The following is a 25,000-nucleotide window of genomic DNA, read 5'->3' as shown; positions in this document are numbered from 1 at the left end:
CCCCCAAATTACCCCCTAGCCTTCTCTCTTCAAAGGCTGAAGTTCATGATCTGGCATGCTGGCCCATCAAGGCACTACTGCCTCGGACTGCTCAGAATTGACTGTAAGACAATTTGTATCATTGAGCATATATTAGCATGAATGAATAATCTTGTCATTCTGAATGTTTAGGTGCTTTGCTGTGTTGACAAGCAAGGAATACTGTCCTGGCCCAATCCCAGTCCAGAAACTGTTCTGTTCTTCAGTGGACGTGTGGAACCACCCAATGACAGCCTAGAGGACCTGAAAGATGACTTGTCCATGAGATCCTTTTGTCACCCAGAGATGGAAGAAGAGAAGGATGAGGTGAGGGTCAAATTCGTCCTGTTATTCACTTGTTAAGATCTGCTGTAGACAAAGTCTCTATTTCAGGGCTGTCATTCAAACCATCAATTCCACGTTTGATGCAGAATTATCTCAGTGCCCAAAGAATGGAACTTCGTAACCAGAGTTCATGTGTGAGGTGGTCACTAATGAATCCAATAAGGAATTGAGCAGAAACTGCTTTAGCCAATGAGAGGTTAGAATGTGGAATTAATTACCACATGGGGCAGTTGAGCTAAATAGCATCAATCCATTTAAAGGAAAGCCAGATAAACGAGAGAGAAAGGAATAGAAAGATATGCTGATAAAGTTAGATGAAGTAGATTGGAGCTGGCTCATGTGGGACACACAGGCCAGCCTAGACTGGTTTGGGCTGAATGGCCTGTGCTGTAAATTGTTTAATTTTACATAATGTTGGAACAAATTAGCATTCAGGCAGGCTGATGTCAATTTCCTTGAAATGCTAAGTTATCTATGGATCACCATCTGTAATTATTTACTATATCCTCAAATAAATTCTATAAAAAATGAAAAAATACAGACTCGATATAATGAGACAGCCAAAACATGACCCATCACTTGCACTGTTCAAATTTACCTTTTCCAATGAGAAGCTATTGGTGGTTGGGGGGGATGGGGACAAGGGTTAGTGAAAGGATTTTATGCTCTGGGGTGCTTGAGATTCACTTCAGTGAAATAAATTATCCACTTCACTCAATACTCTTTCATTTTTAAGTTGTACTTCTGTAAATTCAAATGTGAGAACATAAATAAGAGCCTGCTCGTGTCATTCAGTGAGATCATGGCTGACCTGATCTTGGCCTCAATTCTACTTTTCTTCCTGTTCCCCATAAACCCTTGACTCCCCTACAGTTCAATAATCTGTCTATCTCAGCCTTGAATACATTCAATAACCCAACCTCCACAGCTCTGAGGTAAAGAATTCCAAAGATTCATGACTGTCAGAGAAGAAAATCCTCCTCATCTCCGTATTAAATGGATGACCCTTATTTTGAAACTGACCCTAGTTCTAGCTCCCCTCAGGAGGGAAAATCTTCTCAGCATGTACTTAGTCAAGGCCCCTCAAAATCGTATATGTTTCAATAAGATCACCTCTCATTCTTCTAACCTCCAATGAGTATAGACCCAACCTGCTCAACATCTTCTCATAAGATAGCCCATTCACCCCAGGAAGTAACCTAGGGAACCTTCTTTGAATTGCCTCCAATGCAAGTTTATCCCTCAAATAAGGAAACCAAAACTGCAGTCTCAGAAACACCCTGTACAGTTGTAGCAAGATTTTCTGACTTTTATCCTCCACTCCCCTTTCAATAAAGGCCAGCATTCCATTTGCCTTTGATTACTTGCTGTACCTGTATGCCAACATTTTAAAGGAGACCCAGATCCCTCTGTACTGCTGCATTCTGTAGTCTCTCTATTTAAAAAATATATGTATTTTTATTCTTTCTACCATCGTGGATAATCTCATTTTCTCACACAATACACATCTGCCAATTCTTTGCCCATTCACTTAAGCTGCCTGTATTCCTTTGCAGACTCTTGGTGTCCTCCTCACAACTTGTTCTCACATCTGTCTTTATATTGGTTACAATGCACTCTGTCCCTTCATCGATGGCTGTAAATAGCTGAGGCTTCAGCACTGATCCATGTGGCATCCCATTTGTTAGAGTTTGCCAACCGGAAGATGACCCATTTATCCTAACTGTTTTCTGTTAGTTAGCCAATTCTCTATCCAAGCTAATATATTACCCTAACATGATTAGCTACACCTATTGGTTACCTTACCTCCACCCTGCTCATTTCTTCCTCGAAGAACTCTCAATATATTTGTCAAACATAATTTCCCTTTCATAAACCAAGTTCACTTTGCTTGATTGTATTATGATTTCTCTAAATGTCTTGCTACTGCTTCCTAAATGGATTCCAGCATTTTCCCAATAACATGTTCAACTAACATCTATGATTTCATGCGTTCTGCCTCTCTCCTTTCTTGAATTGGGGCATTACATTTGTGGTTTTCTTATCTGGTGGGACTTTCCAGAATCTAGGAAATTTTGGAAAATTACATCCACTATCTCTGCAGCCATTTTTTTAGACCTAGGATGCAGGCCATCAGGTCTGTCGGGCTGGTCAGCTTTTAGTCCCATTAATTTTCCTATTACTTTTTCTTGAGTGATTGTTTAAACAACCCCCCCTCCTCTCCATTTTGTCCCTGATTTTCTACTATTATTGGCATGCTTTTAATATCTTCTACTGTGAGGAATGATACAAACCATTTGTTCAAAGTCTCTGCCACTTCCTTGTTCCCATTATTAATTCCCCATCTCACCTTCTAGGGACCAACGTTTACTTTAGTTGCAGGCTTCCTTTACATATATAGTATTTGTAGGAGCTCTGACTCTGTTTTTGTATTTTGTGCTTACTCTCAATCTATTTTCACCCTCTGTTTTTTAGTCATTGTTTACTGGGTTCTAAAATTTCCCAATCTTCAATGTTTTTTATGCCTTTTCATTCAATTTGATACCATCCTTATCTATCTTAGTTAACCACGAATGGTCCACTCTTCTTGTAGAGCCTTTCTTTCTCAATGGAATAGATCTTAATGCACACAGCGGAACAAAATGTTTGACCTGCAGGGTGTCTTGTTTAGTTGCATGACACACTGACTTTGAAATTCTGAATCATAATTTGTTTTGATGTTGAAAATTCCAACTGAAAACCTCCTTAAGTCCAAGCACAGTTAAATTGATAGCTTAGTGCGCTATACAGTGCCTTGAGATAGAGATGTGTTGTGTCACACCATATTTGATTCCTGTACAGTGTGACATAGTCAATTTTTTTGGTCTTTATGTTTAAGCCCCTTTCTGTCCAAACAGAATTGACTCTTGTTGGAGTACAGTTTCATTGGCAATGGTTACCCTCCAATATCTTGCCCAGTTGGCCATTTGTCACATGTAATTGTTGGTAGGTCATTTCATCACATGGTACATGACATCCAAGCCAGATCCTGCCTTCATCTGATATCCACACATGGCACCTTCCAAGATGGCCTGTGACTGTTCCTTCCCCACCCCCACCAAAATACACAAACACACTGCTGCTCTGGCTCCATACAGACTACAGCTCAAATCTCGGATCTGTATGGTACAGCGGGATGGGTCCAAATGCACAAATTATGTCGCAGAGATGTGCAAATCTGTGTTCGTCACCACAGGGTAGGTATAATTTTCATGAAAAGTGTGCAGAATTTAAAAATGCTGTGCCTTACACAATTAAGTTTTGCATTATAATGCTGCCAGCCTGAACACCATGGGACTACTGAGCAGTTTTGATGGAGTAAGTAGGGAGAAACTGTTTCCACTGGCAGGAGGGTCATTATCAGAGGGCATGGATTTAAGTTAGCTGGCAATACAAACAGATGATGAGAATTATTTTTATGGAGCAAGTTATGATTTAAAATGCACTGCCTGAACAGGTGGCAGAAGCAGATTCAATAGTAACTTTTAAAGGGAATTGAATAGGTACTTGAAGATTAAAAAAAAATACAGGGATACTGGGAAAGGGCAGGGAGAGTGGGACTAATTGGATAGCTCTAGTAAAGACCTGGCACATGCGCAATTGGTTGCATAACCTCCTGTGTTGTACCTCTGATACTGCTTTAAAGGAATGTTGCGACTTTCTGACCCATATTTCATTAATGCCTAGCCCAGGGAGGCTGATGCTCTGTTGCCTACCACTGGCATGGAATTTATACACATCACCAATGAAATAGGACAGGACAAAGACGAGAAGACTGAAAGCACTCCAAGGTCGAGGAAACGCAGTGAAAATCGACGGTGCAAGCACCTGTCAGGTTCCAATGTCAGCTTCAGCAAAGACACAGAAGGAGGGGAGGATGATCTGACGCAGGTAACCACAGGATCAGCAACTGTTGTGTGTAAGTAATGGGCCTCAGGCATATTGGCTTGGGGAGCGGGGGTTTGATGGAAAACAGGTGCTGGATGTATTTTGAAGATTGGTGGATGGGTGGGTCGTGAGTGGGGCCCAATGTTTATTGAGGGCGTGGCGAGTTGACCCCTGGGGGAAGCGGGCATATCCGCATGTATGTTGGCAAATAGGGAAAGATTATTGGATGTAGTGAGAGAGGATTGGGTGGACCCCAGCAGTCTTGATAGGGAAGGACATGTGGACCTGAGTTGAATTGTGAGGGTGTGTTATGTTACCAGGGAGGGACTGGAAGACCCCAGATGTATTATGAGGAAAGCCAAGGTTCGTGTATACTGTGAGGAAGGGTTGACTGGACAGGAAGGAGCAGAGCTCATTGTGCGATGGGGAGTGTGATCTCTGGGTATTGTTTCACAATAGCTAATATTCATCGTAAACAGACTGCAGTTCATTTGCTGCCCTATCCCACCACCATTTTTATGATTGTGAATTATAATAATGTATAAGTGAGAAAATGACTTGAAGACCAAACTGTCTTTTTTTCCTCCTTAGATGAAGGAAGCTTGGTCACATTATTGACATTATACAGTATTGTTAATATTCCTGGCTAACGGAGTATTCTGAGTTTTAGTAATGGTAAATTGAATATTGGGCAACATTTTTAAGCCTCTCAAAGGAAACTGGCCAGAGGCAGGTTTGTATTCTGTGGATTGCTGTCTTCCACTTTGGATTACATCTGTCCCCACTAATATCCCTTCACAGTCAATTTAAGGCCTCTCAATATTGTGTGGAAGAATCATACAACAAACCTTACCCCGAAAGCACATGTTGAAAGGGCCAAATTAATTTGTTTCTGCACTATTTACAGGTGAGTGGTATTGGTGAAGACCTGGGCCTGGAAGCAGAAGATTACATCTGCGATTACCACCTGGAAATGCTGAGCCTGTCGCAGGATCAGCAGAACCCAGCCAGTATCCAATTTGATGACTCAAACTGGCAATTTCACATCTCCTCACTGAAACCACTGGGTCTCAATATCCTCCTCAACCTGTGCTACTCCACAGTTACTGAACAGATGTGCCGCTTCTCCGATCACCTGTCCAATATTGCCCTGCAGGAAACGCCAGGCTCAGCGATGCCCATTCACATTCCATGGGGGCTCTGTGAATTAGCCAGGCTCATTGGTATGTGGCTATTCTAATATTTCTAAGATGCCTTGTGGTGCTTATATGCTACATTAATTTTAAGAGGTAACATCTGTACCGAACCAAGAACTCAGTATGGATTTTCAGATCTTAATTGTCCTAATCAATATCAGATTCTGCTTGGGAAGCTGTGCTGTTGGATGCTTTGAAGGAAATGTCAATTGCATTGAATCAGAAGCGAAAGGTTTCTTTTCATGCGGAGAGCTAGTTGAATTGATGATATAATTGGAAGCTCCAGTTGGGTCCAACAATTTGGGCTCATATACATGTCAAATATATGGCTGCCATATATTTGACAGGTACAGTGATAAGCAACTTATACAAAAAAAAAACTCCATTGGAAAGGTGGGTAGAAGTAGTTGGCTCAGAAATGACCCTCTGTTTATCGGAGAAGGCTGAATAGAACCCATTAGCATTACATGTGGACTTATTCACACAGAAGGATCATCTGAAAAGCCTTTGAAATCCAGGCCCACAGCAAGTGAATACCTAGCTATAATAGTGTTTATTAATGTACCACGATATATAAACAGCTCCCCAAAAAATTACTTAGACTAACATATAAACTAGAAAAAAATTCAATTTTGCTGCTGCAGCTCCATCTTATGGTGTGGATATCACTCTATGGCTTACAAATTATCTTGTTACAGATTACACAGAAAATATAGGTACAGTAACTAGGGATGGTCAGAAACCTACCATGTCTCTGAAAGAAAGAACTTCCACAACCCTAGGGCTTTCTAAAGTGGTTTACAGCCATTGGAGGGATTCAAATGATGTCATGAGCCATCAACTTAATGTTTACATAAAAGCATAGAAAATAAGAGCAGGACTAGGTCATTTGGCCCTTCGAGCCTGATGCTCCGTTCAATATGATCATGGCTGATCCTCTATCTCAGTGATCTTCACTATTTTTCAAGCAAGGCCACCTTAGCAAAAAACATGCAATGTGGGAGCCACATCGACGACTAAGTTATCATTGCTTACTACTCCTTCATGATGTAATGTTACAGAGTGTGACTAAAAGAAAATCACATATTATACTTAAAAAAAAATAAACACACCACAATTTTTAAAAATATAGCATTTATAAAACAATAACCTGGAAAATATAAGGAATTAAAAATGTACCTATGCCAGTAAACTTTTTAAAAACTGAATAATGCAAAACTTATTTTAAAAACTGGAAGAGCTAAATTCCCACATTGGTAAATGAAATAAAATTTATATTTTCAAACTTACTTTATGCTAAAAGAAAAAGGTAACTTTCTACTTACAATACCTCCTGCTCCCTGATCCTCCTCCCCATCTCTCAGCATTGTGGTCTCTCCCCCTCCCCAACCTTCCATTTGTGGCCTCTTCCCACTCTGACTCGCCCTCTTGCAGAACTCCCACTCCATGACTCAGCCTCTTGCCGCTTCCCTCTCCTGGACTTGCATTCCCATTCAAGATCCAGATCTGATCCAAAGCCAGACCTCAAATATTGTGGAAATGTGAGTGCTGATGATGCAGAAGTACTGAGTTGGGGCTGCTGCAATCCATGTTTTTTTTAAAATGCTCCCACTTGCTGCTTCCCACTCCTGAAGCCTCACTGTGAGCGAGGCAGAGTAACTTTGACAGTCATTTTTAAAAGGACATGGATTGTAGCAGCCCTAGTTCGGTACTTCTGCACCACTGGTTACGTTACGTTACTTCCATAACGTCGAAGCTCTAGCTTCAGATCAGACCTGGATCTTGAATGGGGACGCAAGTCCCAGAAAGGGAAGTGACGAGAGGGTGAGTCAGGGAGCAGGAGGTTTGGCGCGAGAGTGGGTTGGGGACAGGGAAGAGAATACAACTCAGATTGGGTAGGTCGCAACTCTGAGGTTGGGGAGAGGCCACAACTTGGAGGTCAGGGAGCGGCAAGAGGCTGCTGCAGAGTGGCATCAGTCACATGGGAAATGACGTTAAAAAGAATCTTGTGATGCTCAACGAGATTACAGGCCCCGTTAACTTACCAACGTAGAGTCGGTGGGAGCTGCCACTGGCTCGTGGGCCTTGCAATGAAGAACACCGCTCTATCTCAACGCCATACTCCTGCTCTCTCTCCATATCCCTTGATGCCTTTAAACTGTAGAAATCTATATATTTCCTCCTTAAGTATACTCAGTGACTTGGCCTCCACAGCCTTCTTTCTGTGGTAGAGAATTCCATAGGTTCACCCCTGAGTGATGAAATTTCTCCTCATCTCAGCCCTAACTGGCCTATCCCCTATGCTGAGAAACTGACCCCTTGTTCTAGACCCCCCTCAGCCAGAGGAAACATCATCCCTACATCCAGTCAGTCCAGCCCTGTCAGAACTTTACAGGTTTCAATGAGACCCCTCCTCATTCCTCTAAACTCCAGTGAATACAGGCCTAGTCGGCCCAATCTCTCTTCATGCTACAATCCCAGGAATCAGTCTGGTGAACCTTCGCTGCACTCCTTCTATGGCAAGTATATCCTTTCTTAGGTAAGAAGACCAAAACTACAGACGCTACTCCAGGTGTGGTCTCGCCAAGGCCCAGTACAGCTGCAGTAAGACATTCTTGTTCTTGTTCTTGTTCCTGTACTCAAATCCTCTCACAATGAAGGCCAATATAACCATTTGCCTTCCTAACTGCTGGCTGCACCTTGTTGCCGGAGGTCACCGGTAACGGTTGTCGGCTTAGTACAAAGAGGAGAAGAGTCAATTCTCTCTTAACTCTAAAGTCGCTTTATTCACATCGTTAGATCATCTACATATAGCTTATACATCTGGTTAAATATAGACATGCAGTTTACAGCAGGTTATACAGTTTTATACCCAAAACTAGGATCTAAACGCACACCCACTAGGTTTCTCTGACACTCCCTGAGTGGTCACAGAATATAAAAGCTAATTCCCGAAAAGGAGAGCTGACGCTGGCCAGGCGCTCCGTTCTCTCTCTCTTGCATCTCTACGTTGCTGACGTCGGTTCTTCCACTTCCGCGATGGTTGTTCTCCGGAGTTCTCGCTGACACCACGCCCGAAATTCTCCACTCTTATACTGAATCTTATCTCTTCAAGCTGTGCTGTCTCTCTCCCGTTGGTTTAGGCTTGCTTGCCTAGTCTGTGACATCTTCTCATTGGCTCTGTCCCAAGAACTTAGGTAGCATTACCTCATTACTCCTTTTCTAAATAAGGACTTGTGCCTCATCACATTCCCTTTGTTTTTCAAGAAACTCAGCTACTTCAAACCGGTTCCAGCCAACTCAGGCCAGTGACTGGACTCAGGTTACTTCAGGTCAAAAGTTGCTTTTGCCTGTGTCAGCAGTTCGGCTGCAGCCCCTGGCCAACAACCTACATGCTTTCAGTGATTGATGTACAAGGACACCCAAGTCCCTTTGTTACATCAACATTTCCCAATCTATCACCACTTAAATAATGCTCTGCCATTCTGTTTTTCCTACCGAAGTGGATAACTTCATACTTATCCACATTATACTGCATCAGCCATGCATTTGTCCACTCACTCAACTTGTCTAAATTGTCCTCAAGCCTCTTTACATCCTCCTTACCAGTCACATTCCGACCATGTTTTATGTCGTCAGTAAACTTGGAAATATTACATTTGGCTCCCTCATCCAAATCATTGATATATATTGTGAATAGCTGGGGACTAAGCTCCTATCCTTGCAGTTACCCCACTAGTCACTTCTGCCATGCAGAAAAAGACCCATTTATTCCTATTCTGTTTCCTATCTCTGTTAACCAATTCTCAATCCATGCCAATATATTAATCCCAATCCCATGTGTTTTAATTTTGCATTCTAACCTCTTATGTGGGACATTATCAAAAGCTTCCTGAAAATCCAAATACACCACATCCACTGGTTCTCCCTTATCTATTTTGCTAGTTATGTCCTCAAAAAAGCTCCAGTAGGTTTGTCAAGCATGATTTCCCTTTCATAAATCCATGTTGACTTTGTCTAATCCTGTTGATATTTTCTAAGTGTCCTGTTATCACATCCTTTATAATAGACTTTCCTACAACTGATGTTAGGCTAACCAGTCTGTAATTCCCTGTTTTCACCTTCCCTCCCTTTTTTAAATAGTGGGGTTACATTTGCCACCCTCCGATCTGCTGGGACTGTTCCAGAATTTTGGAAGATGACAACCAACCATCCACTATTTCCATGGCCACTTTCTTTAGTACCCTGCGGTGTAGATTATCAGGCCCTGGGGATTTATCAGCTTTGCCCCAATAATTTCTCCAGTTATTTTTTTACTAATACTAATTTCCCTCAATTCCTCCTGCTCACTAGACCCTTGGTTCCCTAGAATTTCTGGGAAGTTATTTGCATCACCTTCTGTGAAGACAGAACTAAAGTAATTGTTCAATTGTTCTGCCATTTCCTTGTTCTGTATTATAAATTCTCCCATTTCGGACTGTAAGGGACCTACGTTTGTCTTCACTAATCTTTTTCTTTTTACATGCTTGTCAACGCTTCCACAGTCCACTTTTATGTTCCTTGCAAGTTTACTCTCATACTCTCTTTTTCCCCTCTTAATCAATGCCTTGGTCCTCCTTTGTTGAATTCTAAACAGCTCCCAATCCTCAGGCTTCCTACGTTTTCTAGCAACTTTATATGACTCCTCTTTGGATTGAATACTATCCTTAATTTCTTAAGTTAACCGTGGTTGGGCTGCTTTCCCTGTTGACTTTTGCTCCAGAAAGGAATATATAACTGTTGCAATGCATCCATTTGTTCCTTAAATATTAGCCATTGCCTATCCACTGTCATGCCTTTTAATGAAGTTCCCCAATCTATCATAGCCAACTCACTCCTCATACCTTCGTAGTTTCCTTTGTTTAGATTTAGGACCCTAGTTTTGGATTGGACTACTTCACTTTCCATCCTAATGAAGAATTCTATCATGTTATGGTCAAGTCTTCCCTAAAGGACCCCACACAACAAGATTATTAATTAACCCCTTCTCATTGCACAGTATCAAATCTAGGATAGCCTGTTCCCTAGTCGGTTCCTTGACAAACTGGTCTAAAAAACCAACTTGTACACACTTCAGGAATTTATCCACCACAGTATTATTGTTAATTTGGTTTGCCCAGTCAAAATGTAGATTAAAGTCAATCATGATTACTGTCGCATCCTTGTTACATGCATCTCTAATTTCCTGTTTGATACTGTCGCCCACCTTGCCACTGCTGTTTGGAGACCTATAGACAACTCCCACTAATGTTTTCCACCCTTGTTGCTTCTTAGCTCCACCCAGACTGATTCTACATCTAGATTTTCTGAGCCAATACTCTTTCTCACTATTGCATTGATTTCATCCTTAACTAACAATGTCACCCCACCTCCTTTTCCTTTTTGTCTATCCTTCCTAAATATTGAATATCCTTGGATATTCAGTTCCCAGCCTTGGTCACCCTGCAGCTATGTCTGCATAATCACAATCATATTGTACCCATTTACATCTATTTGTGCTGTTAATTCTTCTGCCTTATTGCACATGCTCCATGTATTCAGATACAGCACCTTTAGACTTTTTTACACTTTTTTGGTCCTAAGGCCCATTTGCTTCTAGCCCTAGTTTCCTCTGCCTTCCACTTTTGCCTTCTACTTTTCTGTCTTTCGTTTCTATCTTTGCTTCCCTCTCTTGTGTCTCCCTGCTCAGGTTCCCATCCCCCTGCCATTCTAGTTTAAACCCTCCCCTGCAGTTCTAGCAAATACCCCTGCGAGGATATTGGTTCCAGTCCTGCTGGGGTGCAACCCATCCAGCTTGTAAGCTCCCACCTTCCCCAGAATTGGTCCCAATGCCCCAGGAATTTTAAATCCCTCTCTGCTATACCATCTCTCCACATTCATCTGATCTATTCTCTATTCCTAAAGACTGGACAGTAGAAATATTCACCAGGTCCTGCTAAACCAAGGCCACCACTCCTCTTGCACTGGCTCCTGGCGTCAGTCTGGTCTTGGGCCTGGTTCCTCTCACTGTTTAAGGGCGCTGCTCCTCTTGCATCATCAATGCCAAGAGCAAAAGCAATTTTTTTTCCTCGCTCCCTATATTCTGCTTTCAGGAGCTCATTCCTCTTTTTACCTATGTTGTTGGTACCGATATGGACCATGACCTCTGGCTGTTCACCCTCCCCCTTCAGAATGTCCTGCAGCCACTCAGTGACACCCTTGACCCTGACACCAGGAAGTCAACATAATATCCTGGTGTCACGTCTGCAGCCACAGAAACATCTGCCTGTTCCCCTTACGATAGAATGCCCCATCACTATTGCTCTCCACTTTTATTTCTGCCCCCCCCCCCTCCCCCCCCCCTCCCCCCCAGCTGAGTTATTTGTGGTGCCACGGACTTGGCTCTTGCTTTCTCCTCTAATTCCCTTAATCACCCAATTCCCAGCAATTCTAAGTCGTACTAAGTCGGCTGGCTTTATATGCTCCTAAGACAAAGGCTAGCTGACCCAGTTACAGAGGAACCAGTTTCAGCTGCTACTTTAATTAACTAAGCCCAACTGTTTATCCAATGGTGACCTTGTTAAAACCCAGCTTAAGGCTGGGAACTTTAGAATTTAAACTGTAGATTTCAGTTAAGTGCTAACTACAAACCAAATTAAATTTTTACAAAAAGATGCTAAAAAGTTAAGATTCCTTACTCACCATCCACCAGCATCCAGTCCTAGGTTAAATAAGTTATTGGAGAACCCCAAGATCAGGTTACCATTCAGGTTTCTTTCATTAATTCACAAAATGCGATGCCACATTTATTGCCCATGCCACTTTGCCTTTGCAGAGCTGCCTTGAAAACAAATGAGTGGCTTATTTGGGCCATTTCAAAGGACAGTTAAGAGTCAACCTCATTGCTGTGGGTCTGGAGTCACATGTAGGCCAGACCGAATAAGGATGGCAAATTTTCTTCCATAAAAGACATTAGTGAACAGGATGGGTTTTTACAACAAAATTTTCATGGTCATCATTACTTAGACTAGCATTTTATTCCAGATCTATTTCATTAACTTAAATTAAATTTCTCAGTTGCCATAGTGAAATTTGAACTCATGCCTCCGAAACCTTGGATTGCTATTTCTAGTAACAAAGCTGGGCTAATTCCTAATTCTCCTTTCGTCTAACTTATCTTACATGCACATGTACCTACTGTAAGCTGTAATCGGTGTTGTATTTTGGTTTAAACCAAAAGAAACTGAAGGAGCCGGATGATTTTTATTTTAAAAATGAGTAACTAAAGGGAAGGGCCACAGCCCCAGAGGTATAGGATCTTAGCGGGACTGAAAAGACTAAACCGTGAGATAAAGAAAGGAGTCCCATTGTTCTGAAGAAAAGCATGGAGCAAGAAATGTTGTTATTTAGAATTGGTACTTTTTATTTTGTAGGCTTTACTCCTGGAGCCAAAGAACTCTTCAAGCAAGAGAATCACCTGACCATGTACCAACTTCCAACAGTAGAGATGGTCAAAGAACCAGTGCCACAGCGACTGTTGTATGTAACAAAGAGGCGACCACCACTCAGTCACATGATCAGCCTTTTTGTGAGAGATACATTGACCAGTGAGTATTATTGTGGATGCACTTCAATTTTGAAAGCTAGAAAGAACTTTGATTTATATAGAGCCTTTCACGACGTTAGGACATCCCAATATGCTTTACAGGTAATTAAGTACTTGTGAAGTGTAGTCTCTGTTGTAATGTAAGATACAGCAGCCAATTTATGCACACCCTTAAATAGCAATGTAATAATGGCCATATAATCTGCTTTGGTGATGTTAGTTGAGGGCTAAATATTGACCAAGAACACTGGAGAGAACTCCCCTGCTTTTCTTTGAGATAATGCAATGGAATGTTTAATGGCTGCTTGAGAGGTCATTAGTTTAACGTTCCATCTGAAACATGGTACGTCTGACAGTGCAGCACTCCTCAGTATTGCAGTGGAGTACTGGCTTGAACCAATGACCTGTTGGCTGAGGCGCGAGCGCTGCCGCCGGCTGAGGCGCGAGCGCTGCCGCCGGCTGAGGCGCGAGCGCTGCCGCCGGCTGAGGCGCGAGCGCTGCCGCCGGCTGAGGCGCGAGCGCTGCCGCCGGCTGAGGCGCGAGCGCTGCCGCCGGCTGAGGCGCGAGCGCTGCCGCCGGCTGAGGCGCGAGCGCTGCCGCCGAGCTGTAGATAACTTTCAGTATCATTTAGGATCAGATTCTTTGAGGGCTGTCTAAAACTGTCCAGCTAGACATGGTCGATATATATTTGTTTGCTTCAGTTTGTTTGGTATTATCTTTTATTATTGAGCCTTGCATCTTGCTAAACTAGAAAAGGAATGTACAACTGTAGCATCCATTTCACAAACCAAATGAAGTGAACTTTCAGTGTGTGACTTAACTCAAACCATTCTCCGCCCTCAGAATTAAAACCCAGAATGGTTGAACCTGTGAGGACAAAATTGATGTCTGAACCTTGATGGCAACAAATTTTAAGAACGAAAACAGTAACTGCTATATGCTCCTCTCATGAGGGCGATTCCCTTTTCTATAGGTGGTCTTTCTCCAGCTTTCCTTGGTCATTGTACAAGGATTGGCTGAAAAGATATGGATGAATTAATGGCTTAAAAATAATGATTTTTTTTTTCATGAACTGGAAACCACCACTTAAAAAGAAAAGGCACACAAGCATCAATATGATTGAAGGACTAGTGAGTCAGTATACCAAATCTTCCCACTTCCATTCCATGTTTCTTAAGACTGGCTCAACACAATGGTTAGGGTAGAAGCAAAACCAGTGTGTGGATAGATTCAAGTGGTCGAGACCTATTTTATTTTCCCTGCCCTCTGGCTTGTTAAGTCATTCCATAATCTAATGGATTGGGGATGGAAAGTGTGTCAAATGGCCTCTTAACCTATGAGAGCAAGTATCAACTTGTTGGACTTCTCATTTGGCATGTTCTTCACTGATTGCACAGAGTCAGTAAAGCGTAATGATTCAAGGAGACATGGCTCATGTCTTGGAGACTTACATGGGAAATGTGCTGTATCTGTTGGATTTAAGCATTGTAATTCATTAATTATTATCTAGCCCCTTAATGTTCAAAGCAAAATGACTTCTTAAAATGTTCTAAGAAATAGTACAGATATGTCAGGTTGTGATAAATTTTCAAGCTTGTATTTTGATTGAATTGGAGTGACCACATTACCAGAAGACATGGTGGATGCTGGAATCTAGAACAACCTTCTTAATCTAATGCGACACCCAGTGCCTCTGAGAGATACTATGTTTGTTCCACTTTTTTCAAAAAAATTGAGGCTTTGCATAAGTTCTGCTAATTCCTTCTACTTTCTTCTTTGCATTCACAGATAGTGTACAGATGCTGTCTCATGGCACAGCCGACCTCATCCTGGAGGCCTGCACAGATTTCTGGGATGGAACAGACATTTATCCGCTCTCTGGCTCCGACAGGTTTGTTCTTCCCAATTATTCAGTGTGCTGCTTAAAAAGCAATTGATGCCTGATAGACACGGATTTAACCTTTATATGTACTATCCATTTAAACCACCAATTACATAAGAATTTTGGGAACAGGAAAATGTCTGATAAGCCCGTCCCTTTCAGTTTGACCTCGACCAACCTTATTGTAATTTCCATACATCCTTCAATTCATAAAGTTATTGTTTCTTGAATCTATTTGTAGTGTTTGCTCCTGATCATTTGGATAAAAAGACATAGCTCTGTTTGAGCTCCCTATAGTATCTCTAATTCGTAACATACAGTTTATGCTATGAAGAGTGAACCTGCCAGTTAAACTACACTCGAATATTATGCATGTCTACTATGTGGCAGCATTTCAGGCTTTGGACATCGAGCAGATTCTGACTCAGTGCTTAGTTGGCCTTTGCATTGACCAATGCCTTTCTGCAAGGGACCATTAATGATGTGAAACACTGGCAAACTTGTATAGCTGCACACAATGACATTCCCTCTTGAAGAACTAGTGTCTAGGGCTAGGATCACTGCAGTACTTTGAGGAAGCACAAAGCTAAACCATCTATGATGAGTCTTTCCAACCTTTTAACAACCATTTGCTGATACCTTGCCATTTCCTGCAGCCCCTCTTATCTTTGCCCATGAGTTCCAAGGCCCTTCTGCTCAAGTGGGCTCAGAGGTTCCAATAGTGGCTTTCCTCCCATGGTTGCATTTCTTTGCTGCTGGTTATTGTCGAGCTTTTCCATTTAGAGGGAGAGATGCCAATGTTAAAGGCATTTTGAGTGATTTGGAAACTTTCTCCCATGAGTCATGTTGGAGTTATATAGAACCTTGGGTGAGGCCACAGCTGGAGTACTGTGTGCAGTTCTGGTCGCCACATTATAGGAAGGATGTGATTGCACTGGAGAGGGTGCAGAGGAGATTCACCAGGATGTTGCTTGGGCTGAAACATTTAAGTTATGAAAAGAGGTAGGATAGACTAGGGTTGTTTTCGTTGGAGCAGGGAAGACTGAGGGGTGACCTGATCAAGGTATACAAGATTATGAGCGGCATGGACAGGGTGGATAGGGAGCAGCTGTTCCCCTTAGTTGAAGGGTCAGTCACGAGGGGACACAAGTTCAAGGTGAGGGGCAGGAGGTTTAGGGGGATGTGAGGAAAAACCTTTTTACCCAGAGGGTGGTGACGGTCTGGAATGCGCTGCCTGGGAGGGTGGTGGAGGCGGGTTGCCTCACATCCTTTAAAAAGTACCTGGATGAGCACTTGACACGTCATAACATTCAAGGCTATGGGCCAAGTGCTGGTAAATGAGATTATGTAGGTAGGTCAGGTGTTTCTCATGGGTCGGTGCAGACTCGATGGGACGAAGGGCCTCTTCTGCACTGAGATTCTGTGATTCTGAGTGCATGCATCCCATGATGGTGAGAGATTGTGGTCCATTGTCCCTTTAAACGTCCTTGAACACAGCCACACCCCTTGTGGCAGGCATTATATGTTATCTGGTTTTGAGTCTTGGTACCTGAGCGTTTGCAGAGTTTGTCCATGAGCTTCCTGGTGCTGACAGGATTACAGGTAAGGTGAGTGAAGGTTCTTGTCAGTAGTGGAGCATATGAACATGGCACCAGCATCAAGTTGGTACCATTGTGAGGTCATTAAATCTCATTCCACAATGTACGAGATATCTTGGAGTGGTGGAGATCGTATTACTGGGTCTGCCACAACTCTCCAAACAGAGGGTTTGAAACATTCTTGACCCCTGTACTCAACAGCTGATCCTCGCTGGCCGTGGTGTCAGCCAGCAACACCCCCACAGATGCATCTGGAACCCCATCCTGTTCTTGATCCCTTCCTCACCCCTGAGGTTGCTGTTCCTTGTGACATTCTGACACTTGTGCTTTTAGCTGCTTAAAATCTGGCTAAAGGCTGTATCAGCAATTCCTTTTCCATCCTGCTGGCACCAGGTACTTAATGAACAGTGTTACTGCCCCAACCAGCCCTTCGTAAATAAAGAGGAACCAGGAGGAAAAGCTGGAAGGTTAGTGGCGGAGTCAAGGGAGTTGTTGGAAGCCCAATTGTCTTGCTGATCTGCACATGCCCTCTGTTTCATAATAAAACAAAACTACATAAATTGCACACCCAAATAATTCATTGTGTGTGAAACTCGTTGGGAAGTTCCTGGAAAGAAAGAGATTGCTATTATAGAGCAAATTTCACATCCTCAGGATATCCCAAAGTGTTTTGCCAAACAATGAAGTACTATTACATAGCAGGCACTATTATTAAGTTGGCAGGGAGATGTGATAAGGTGTTGTATAACTGCAAATTCTTCCTTTTCATCAGTGCCCCTTTTGCTACTTCAGCTATTAGTTTACAAGGTCTTTGAGATATTTCAGTGTTTAAAATAAGGTCCTGTAAATGCAAATTTTTCTACTTCAGAAATTTAGAAAAGTGTAGATTCTCAATGTTCCTGAACAGTTTTGAGAAAGCAGTTTACTAAAACTGGGCATTTCACTAGGAGTGAAAGCTCTATGAATGTTAGATTTACAGCCATTGTTGGCTTAACTGCTTTCAAAGTTCTGTAAAAAGACCTGTTGTACAGTGCTTTATTAAGATCATAATTTATAGTATAAATATACTTTTTGTCAATTATTTAAATTTGTCTCTGCTTCATGATCTCTCGTTTTTTTTTGTGCTATAGGAAAAAAGTGCTGGATTTCTACCACCGTGCCTGTCTCTCTGGCTACTGTTCAGCTTTTGCCTACAAACCAATGCACTGCACCCTGTCCTCTGAGCTGAATGGCAAGTGCATTGAATTGGTTCAGGTGCCAGGTCAGAATGCCATCTTCACCTCCTATGACTTACCAGGGACCACGCCCATTAAGCATGGCAGCAGGCGGAACAGCTGGAGCTCTGATGGTATTTGTGGTCTTTACAAAATTATTTTGCTATTTGCATTTGTTAACTCCTGCTGTGGTGTGTGTTTTTCCCTCCTTTCCTGACACCTACCTTGGTACTGTTCCACTGGCTGCTCAGCCCTTCAGGATGATTTGTGCGAGAGGCTGTTCATCACCTGCCAGCCTATTTAGTGGACAATAGTGCCTTTTTATATAAAATACCTTTACTTTCTCCTTTACACTCACCAAACAACCCAGGACTTCATTAATTACAGCCAAGCTGAAGGGCAGTCTGCACTGATGCCCCAGAGTGGCCACACAGCACCTGACCATAGCAACAAAGATAGATCAATAATTCAGTGACGCGCGTAGAGAATCAAACGTGAATCCCATCACTCTGGAGCATGCACTTTTCAATTAGCATTATTTAATCACGGGCTTTAACCCATTTGAAATAAATGGGCTAAAGTTGACAAAAAATGGTGTTCAGAAATCTCAGCCTAGTCTTGCACTGTTATTTTCCCTGTTCGTTCATGGGATGCAGGCATTGCTGGCAAGGCCAGCATTTATTTCCCAATCCTAGTTGCCTTTGAGAATGTGCTGGTCAGCCGCTTCTTAAATTGCGCCCATAGTGCTGTGTTCTGGGATTTTGACCCAGCGATGATGAAGGAACAGAGATGTATTTCCTAGTCAGGATGGAGTATGACTTGGTGCGCAACTTGTAGGTGCTGTTCCCATCTGCCTGCTGCTCTTGTTCTAGCTGGTGGAGGTCGCTGATGAAGGTCACTGGTTTGAAAGGTGCTGTGGAATGAATCTTGGCCTACACACTGTAGTCACAGTGCATTGGTGGTGGATGGGGTGCCACTCATGCAGGCAGGTGGAGAGCATTCCATCACACTCCTGACTTGTGCCTTGTAGATGATGGGAGAGGCTTTGGAGAGTCAGGAGGTGAGTCAGTCACTCACTGCAGAATTCCCAGTCTCTGGTCTGCTCTTATAGCCATAGTTATTTATGTGGCTGGTCCAGTTCATGGGGAAGTAGTTAGACACACTCCTGTTGGAGATGGCCATAAGCTGACACTCGTGTGACACACACATTACCTGTGATGCCCACACCCTGAGAGCAAATTTTAAAGATCTTAGTACTTTGGTGCACAGTGCCTTGTGCAGTATCTTGCAGTTTGTTGGAGATGCAGTTGTCCTTTCCTGACCACTGATCCCCCATATTAGATGGACTGGGCTCAGCCCAGCAGTCAGTGTCCAGTATTGGGAAAAATATCATGGAATCTGTCAGTTTAGGGGGAGATAAAAACAAAAAGCTACTGCGGATGCTGGAAATCCAAAACAAAAACAGAATTACCTGGAAAAACTCAGCAGGTCTGGCAGCATCGGTGGAGAAGAAATCAGTTAACGTTTCGAGCCTTCATGGCCCTTCGGCAGAACTGAAGCATAGTTAGGAGAAAGGAGAAATATAAGCTGGTTTAAGGTGGGGGGGGGAAGAGAGAAGTTGAGGGTGTGGTGATTGTGGAGATAAGCAAGCCGTGATAGGAGCAGATAATCAAAAGATGTCACAGACAAAAGGATCAAAGAGAAGTTGAGGGTGTGGTGATTGTGGAGATAAGCAAGCCGTGATAGGAGCAGATAATCAAAAGATGTCACAGACAAAAGGATCAAAGAGGTGTTAAAGGTGGTGATATTTGTCTAAGAAAAGTGCTAATTAAGAATGGAAGACAGATCATTCAAAGTACAGCTCTAGTGGGGGTGGGGTGGAAAAGACTAACAAGGTTTTAGTTTTAGATTTAAAAATAATGGAAATAGGTGGGGAAAGAAGAATCTATATAAATTATTGAAAAAAAAAGGGGGGTGGGAGGGGGGAAGAAACGTGGTGGGTATGGGGGGAGGAGTTTAGGAGGAGGCCATTTGTGCGTCTTTGAAAGAGCTATTCAATTAGACCCATAACCCTGCAGATTTCTCCCCTTCAACTTCCTTTTCAAAGTTACTTTTGAATCTGGTTCCTCTGCCTTTTCAGGCAATGGATTACCCCTTCCATGTCCTCTCTGAACCCCAAAGGATATCTGGATCTTTCACTACATACAAGGTGATATATGAGCACGAGTTATTGATATGAATTTGGGTAAGCCATAATGTTTACTTGCCAAAACTGTTGGATTGTTTCAGAAGGAATAGTGGAAGTGATGGAGAAGGAGGACTGCATCCAAGCCTTGAGTGGACAGATCTTCATAGGAATGGTCTCCTCCCAGTATCAGGCTCGGTCGGACATAGTCCGGCTAATTGATGGGCTTGTCAATGCATGCATCAGGTTCGTCTACTTCTCCATGGAAGATGAATTAAAAAGCAAGGTACTGTGTTGTTTTGGTTTCTGCCCTTTTAACCAAAAGCCCCATGGTATTTTATTATGCTGAAATTGAAGAGGCATTGCAGCTTGAAGGAGTCATTCCCACAGTCACTTAGCATTTCAGAATTTACACTTTTGCTGATGGACGGTGGATTGTGCGTGCTAATTTGCAGAACTAGACTCTGCTGTTTTGAATTGTGCATAGGCTCTCTTCTTTAACTCCAACTCAGTGAGTCAAAGCAGAACCATAATATGAACCATGAATGAAAAGTTTGGGACTTGAGTGTAGTGTGACTGAGCAGATCTTGGGCAGTAATGGTCCATTGTGAATCGGCAGCTCATTTTACAGCCACATGTAACGAAACTTGTAATGAAATAGAATAGATGACCGTTTTATTAATACTGTTTTATTTTGCATGCATTGTAGTAAGATGTTTGCAGAGTTGCAACTTGGAGAGGGGGAAAACAGACATGCATCACTCAGTACCTGCATACTGCAGTCTCTCTACAGTTTATGAGACATACTCATTCCATTGACCTCAGGATAGAGGAGCGTGTGAACATAACTAGGAGCAGGAGTAGGCAATTCAGCCCCCTGAGCCTGCCCCGCCATTCAATACGATCATGGCTGATCTCGATTTCAGCCTCAATTCCAATGAACTCTCCCAGCATTTAAACCAAGACCATCTGGATCTGATTGTAGCAATCAGCTGACTAAATTGTGTAGAATAATGGATGCCTGGAATACATTAGAGGCTGGGAATTAATTGAAGCATTCCATTGGCTTATGCCACTACACACAGTGGGTAATGCATGGGCAGCTGAAATATTTTTCATAGAACTATATAGTAGAATAGCATTTCTGGCATATGCCTCCTAAATGCAGCTCCTGTGAAACATCACAGTAAATTTAAAATATCCTAAACAGCAACAGAGAGCAGCTTAATGGGTATGCTTGTTCCATACTGCATGCAGCACTGACTGAAAAAAGCGGGAGTGAAATTGGTCTTCAGCAGTAGCATGCGCTGGTGAATCGGTAGCCCATTTTACACTCGTCCGGTTTCTTTCCTGATGAAGTTAATGGAAAAGCTGTACATGTGGCTGTAAAATGAGCTGCCGATTCACTATGGACCATTACTGCCCAAGATCCGTCTCGAGGCCAAAAGAATCAGCGTGCATTTAGTGGACTGCGAGAGTACGCCTTTCACTCATTTTTGGAAGAATGAATAATTTAAACAAGCTTGTAGATTTAAGTAATTCTGTCTGTGCCAAGACTCACTAATTATGCTGACTCTATCCTGCAGAGTGTTTTTCTATTTTAAGCACTAACATTTCCTCAAAGCAGACATGGGAGAGAGGTTTAAGAAGAAAGCCTCATTAAAAATGAGAAATGAACTTTTGTTTCCAGCATTTCTATTTGTGTTTCAGATTTCCAGCATTTGCATTATTTTGACCTTATTTACAGATGACTTTTTTCAAATTGTAACCTTTAACAGTATTGTTAGATGCTGTGTGTTAGGAACATAAACAGGACTAGGGCAATCAGCCTCTATAGCCTGTTCCATTTTCACTTCGATCTTGGCTGATCATTACCCTAACCCCCTCTTAACCAGCCTTGATTCTGTTTCCCTTAATACCCTAGCCTTAAAAGTATCAGTGTAAGTTTTGAACTTTTCGGGTGACCCCCTGCACCCCCCTCCACCCACCCGGACCCCACCCCACCTCTCACCAGCTTCTTGAATGAGTTCCAGAATTCCACTATGCTTTGTGTAAAGAAATACTTCCAGACATCCCACTGCAATGGCCCAGCTCTAATTTTAAGGTATGACACCTTGTACTGGGCTCCCCTATTGAAGGAAATAGCTTCTCTCTGTCTACCCAAACAAATCCTTTGATCGTCTTGAGCATCTTAATTCGATCACCCTTGAATCTTTTATGTTCAATGGAATACAAGCCTAATATATGCAACTTGTCTTCACAATACTACCCTTTTCACCCCAGAATTATTCTGGTGAATCTGTGCTGCGCCCAGTTCTTGTGCTGGGCATGTACCTAGCAAAGGAAGAAGCTGGAGCCCGTCTGTCTTCAACATAGGTTTATTCACAAAATCCAGTATAACATAAGTGCAGGCTACTTTTCACTCCCACACAGGTGGAAACTAGTTATTTTATATGTGCCCTGACCTTCCCCCAGTTAATATCAGCTGCTCTTAATCACAACTAGAGCATGGACTCGATTGTCAAAGCATTTGCAACATTAACACCCGCTCCTCCAAGGCCACTATACCCTTCTTGAGGTGCTGTGTTCAGAACTGAATGTTGTTCCCCAGATGGGGTCGACCCAGAGATCTCTACAGCTGTGTCATAGCTTCCATCCCTTTGTATTCTGCCCTCTTGAGATTAAGGCCAAGCTTCCATTGGCCTTTTAAATTTATTTTTCAGTATCTGTCTATTAACTTTTAATAATAGTTCACTCTGCAGGACTTCAGCACATAATCTAGGGTGACTTTCCAGTGCAATACTGAGGAAGTGCTGCATTGATTACGGAGTTTTCCAGATAGGATGTTAAACTGAAGGCCTGTTTTCCTTCTCGGGAAAGATCCCATGGCAATGTTCAGAGAAAGCAGGAAATTCTCCTTGAGTCTTATCCAAACATTGACACCTCAACCAGCACCACTAAAAGCAGCTCACCTGCCCCATGATTTCATATCTTGTGTGAAATTTGACTGCTGCATTAAAACTGCAGTAACCATAAATGATTAACTACAGTGTATTATGAGATGCCCTAAGGATTTTAAAAGCACTATGCATATACATCTTTTTTGATCCTTACTGAAGACAGTGTTAGAGTTTTGTTTTTACTTGTTTGTGGGCAAGACAATCTTTTGAACTGACTTGTGACCAAATTTTAAACTGAGCTGCCTTTCGGAAAGTAAAGTGATGCAACTGAACACTCACCTCCTGCCAATAATCAAATCCTTTGGCCCAGGTATTTGCAGAGAAGATGGGTTTAGAGACGGGATGGAACTGCCACATCTCTCTGCTGCCGTACAGCGGAGGTCCTGGCTCCGAGATCCCACAGTCCAGCCCAAGCCACACAGGCTCTCTGCGTGATGACCTTCATCAGGGTAGGGAACACTGCTCCTTTAATGTGTGTGTAACATTTGTATGTTTGTATGTGCGTATGTAACAAGTGTGATTCTTGCTCAACATTCAATGCCTGTGTTTCAGAGATTAAAGGCTTGAGGGGAGTCAAATCAATTCTTTATAATTATCTTAGATTAGTACTCAACCCTTAGTTCAGTCTCTTTCCGTAGATATAATGGTTGTGGCAAATTCAAAGGCACAGGCTTTGTGACTTCATGAAATTTTTGAAGTTTAACAACTAGATTGGCTATCAACCATCATAGACTAACATTAGACTAAGTTTCAATAGCCTCTAATGTATCCTGTTGATCAACAGATTGGGTTTCATGGCTACCACTTTGAAATGGCATTTCATTTTTGTAGCGGGTAAGGGAGGCAGTAGAACCAGCTCTGTAGAACATCTAGAATAGAAAGCTAGTCTCAGGAATGGTGACCATGAAACTATCATCGATTGTTGCAAAAACCAATCTGGTTCATTAATGCCCTTTAGGGAAGAAAACCTGGAATTCTTGCCTGGCCTGGTCTACATGTAACTCCAGACCCACCGTAATGTGGGTTGACTCTTAACTGCCCTCAGTTCAAGGGCAACAAATGCTGGCCTTGACATTGACAAACATATCTCATGAAAGAATAAAAAAATGAGAACAGAAGAGATGTTAGCTGCATATATCTATCTTATCTCTTTATGTTGGTGTGGGTGAGTCAACTGTGTTGAATTCTTGCACCTTAGGCAATGTTCTTTTTGAATATGTAGATTCGAAGGATGATGCAGAGGGAGCATTGCTAATGGAAGAAGAGCGACATTCGGACCTCATTAGCTTCCAACCAACAGACAGTGATGTGCCTAGCTTTCTGGAAGATCATAATAGGGTAAGATGCAGGTTCATTGATGGAACTATACGCATAGCCGCTGTATTTATGGACAATTCCTTTATGTAAATCATTACTTAGATTTACACTGAAACAGTTCAATGTACCTTCATAGATGTAATGGTTGGAGAAAAGGCTTTGCAAGTTCATAAAATCACACACAACTGTTGCAGTCTAACAACTATTTTATCAACAAATATTAGACTAAGTTCAGATAGCCTCTCATATACTCTGTTGATTGAGAGTGAGTCCAGCGAAACCACTTTGAAGCAATTTGCACAAGACAGTTTGAACAATAAGCAACTGCATTGGGCATTTATATGGCACCTTTAATGTAGTAAAAACAACCCAAGGTATGGTAGTGTTATTTAACAGCTTGACAGCGAGCCACATAGAAGTATCAAGGCAGGTGACCACAAGCTTGATCAAAGAATTAAATCATTAGGAGACAGAACGAGAAATCATCTGCAGGGATCCTGTTTTCTTTTACAGTCTTTTTTTTTCCTGAGTTGAGCCATATTCTCGTTTATAGGGCTGGCAGGTTACTTGCTCACAGCCCTCTGCAGATGCTGTTGGCGATCTCGTCACTGTGTGGGAATGCACTTAATTGCTCTGTGGATGAAGACCTGCGCTGTGGTTTGTCAGCAATGGGATTGCAGAGCTGTCTAGTCTCCTTCACTCTGAACAATGCCATAGATAACTTAAGTGCAGCC

At 42.4% G+C, this 25,000-nt stretch overlaps 1 protein-coding gene across 2 annotated transcripts in view; it reads left to right on the top strand.

The window, feature by feature from the left end:
- tmem94 (transmembrane protein 94) overlaps positions 1-25,000 on the top strand; it is a 105,129-nt gene that overhangs the window by 47,799 nt on the left and 32,330 nt on the right. For both annotated transcript variants that reach the window (XM_078570786.1, XM_078570787.1), the window contains exons 12-20: positions 172-345; positions 4,090-4,293; positions 5,198-5,513; positions 12,938-13,111; positions 14,899-15,001; positions 17,721-17,938; positions 20,094-20,275; positions 23,260-23,398; positions 24,172-24,287. In XM_078570786.1, the coding sequence (XP_078426912.1) occupies positions 172-345; positions 4,090-4,293; positions 5,198-5,513; positions 12,938-13,111; positions 14,899-15,001; positions 17,721-17,938; positions 20,094-20,275; positions 23,260-23,398; positions 24,172-24,287 (1,626 nt within the window). The remainder of the gene's footprint in view (positions 1-171; positions 346-4,089; positions 4,294-5,197; positions 5,514-12,937; positions 13,112-14,898; positions 15,002-17,720; positions 17,939-20,093; positions 20,276-23,259; positions 23,399-24,171; positions 24,288-25,000) is intronic.

This window comes from Cetorhinus maximus, chromosome 24, assembly GCF_964194155.1.
Source record: "Cetorhinus maximus chromosome 24, sCetMax3.hap1.1, whole genome shotgun sequence".
NCBI lineage: Eukaryota > Metazoa > Chordata > Chondrichthyes > Lamniformes > Cetorhinidae > Cetorhinus > Cetorhinus maximus.
The sequence above is the reverse complement of the archived record's forward strand: the minus strand, read 5'-3'. Positions and strand labels throughout refer to the sequence as shown.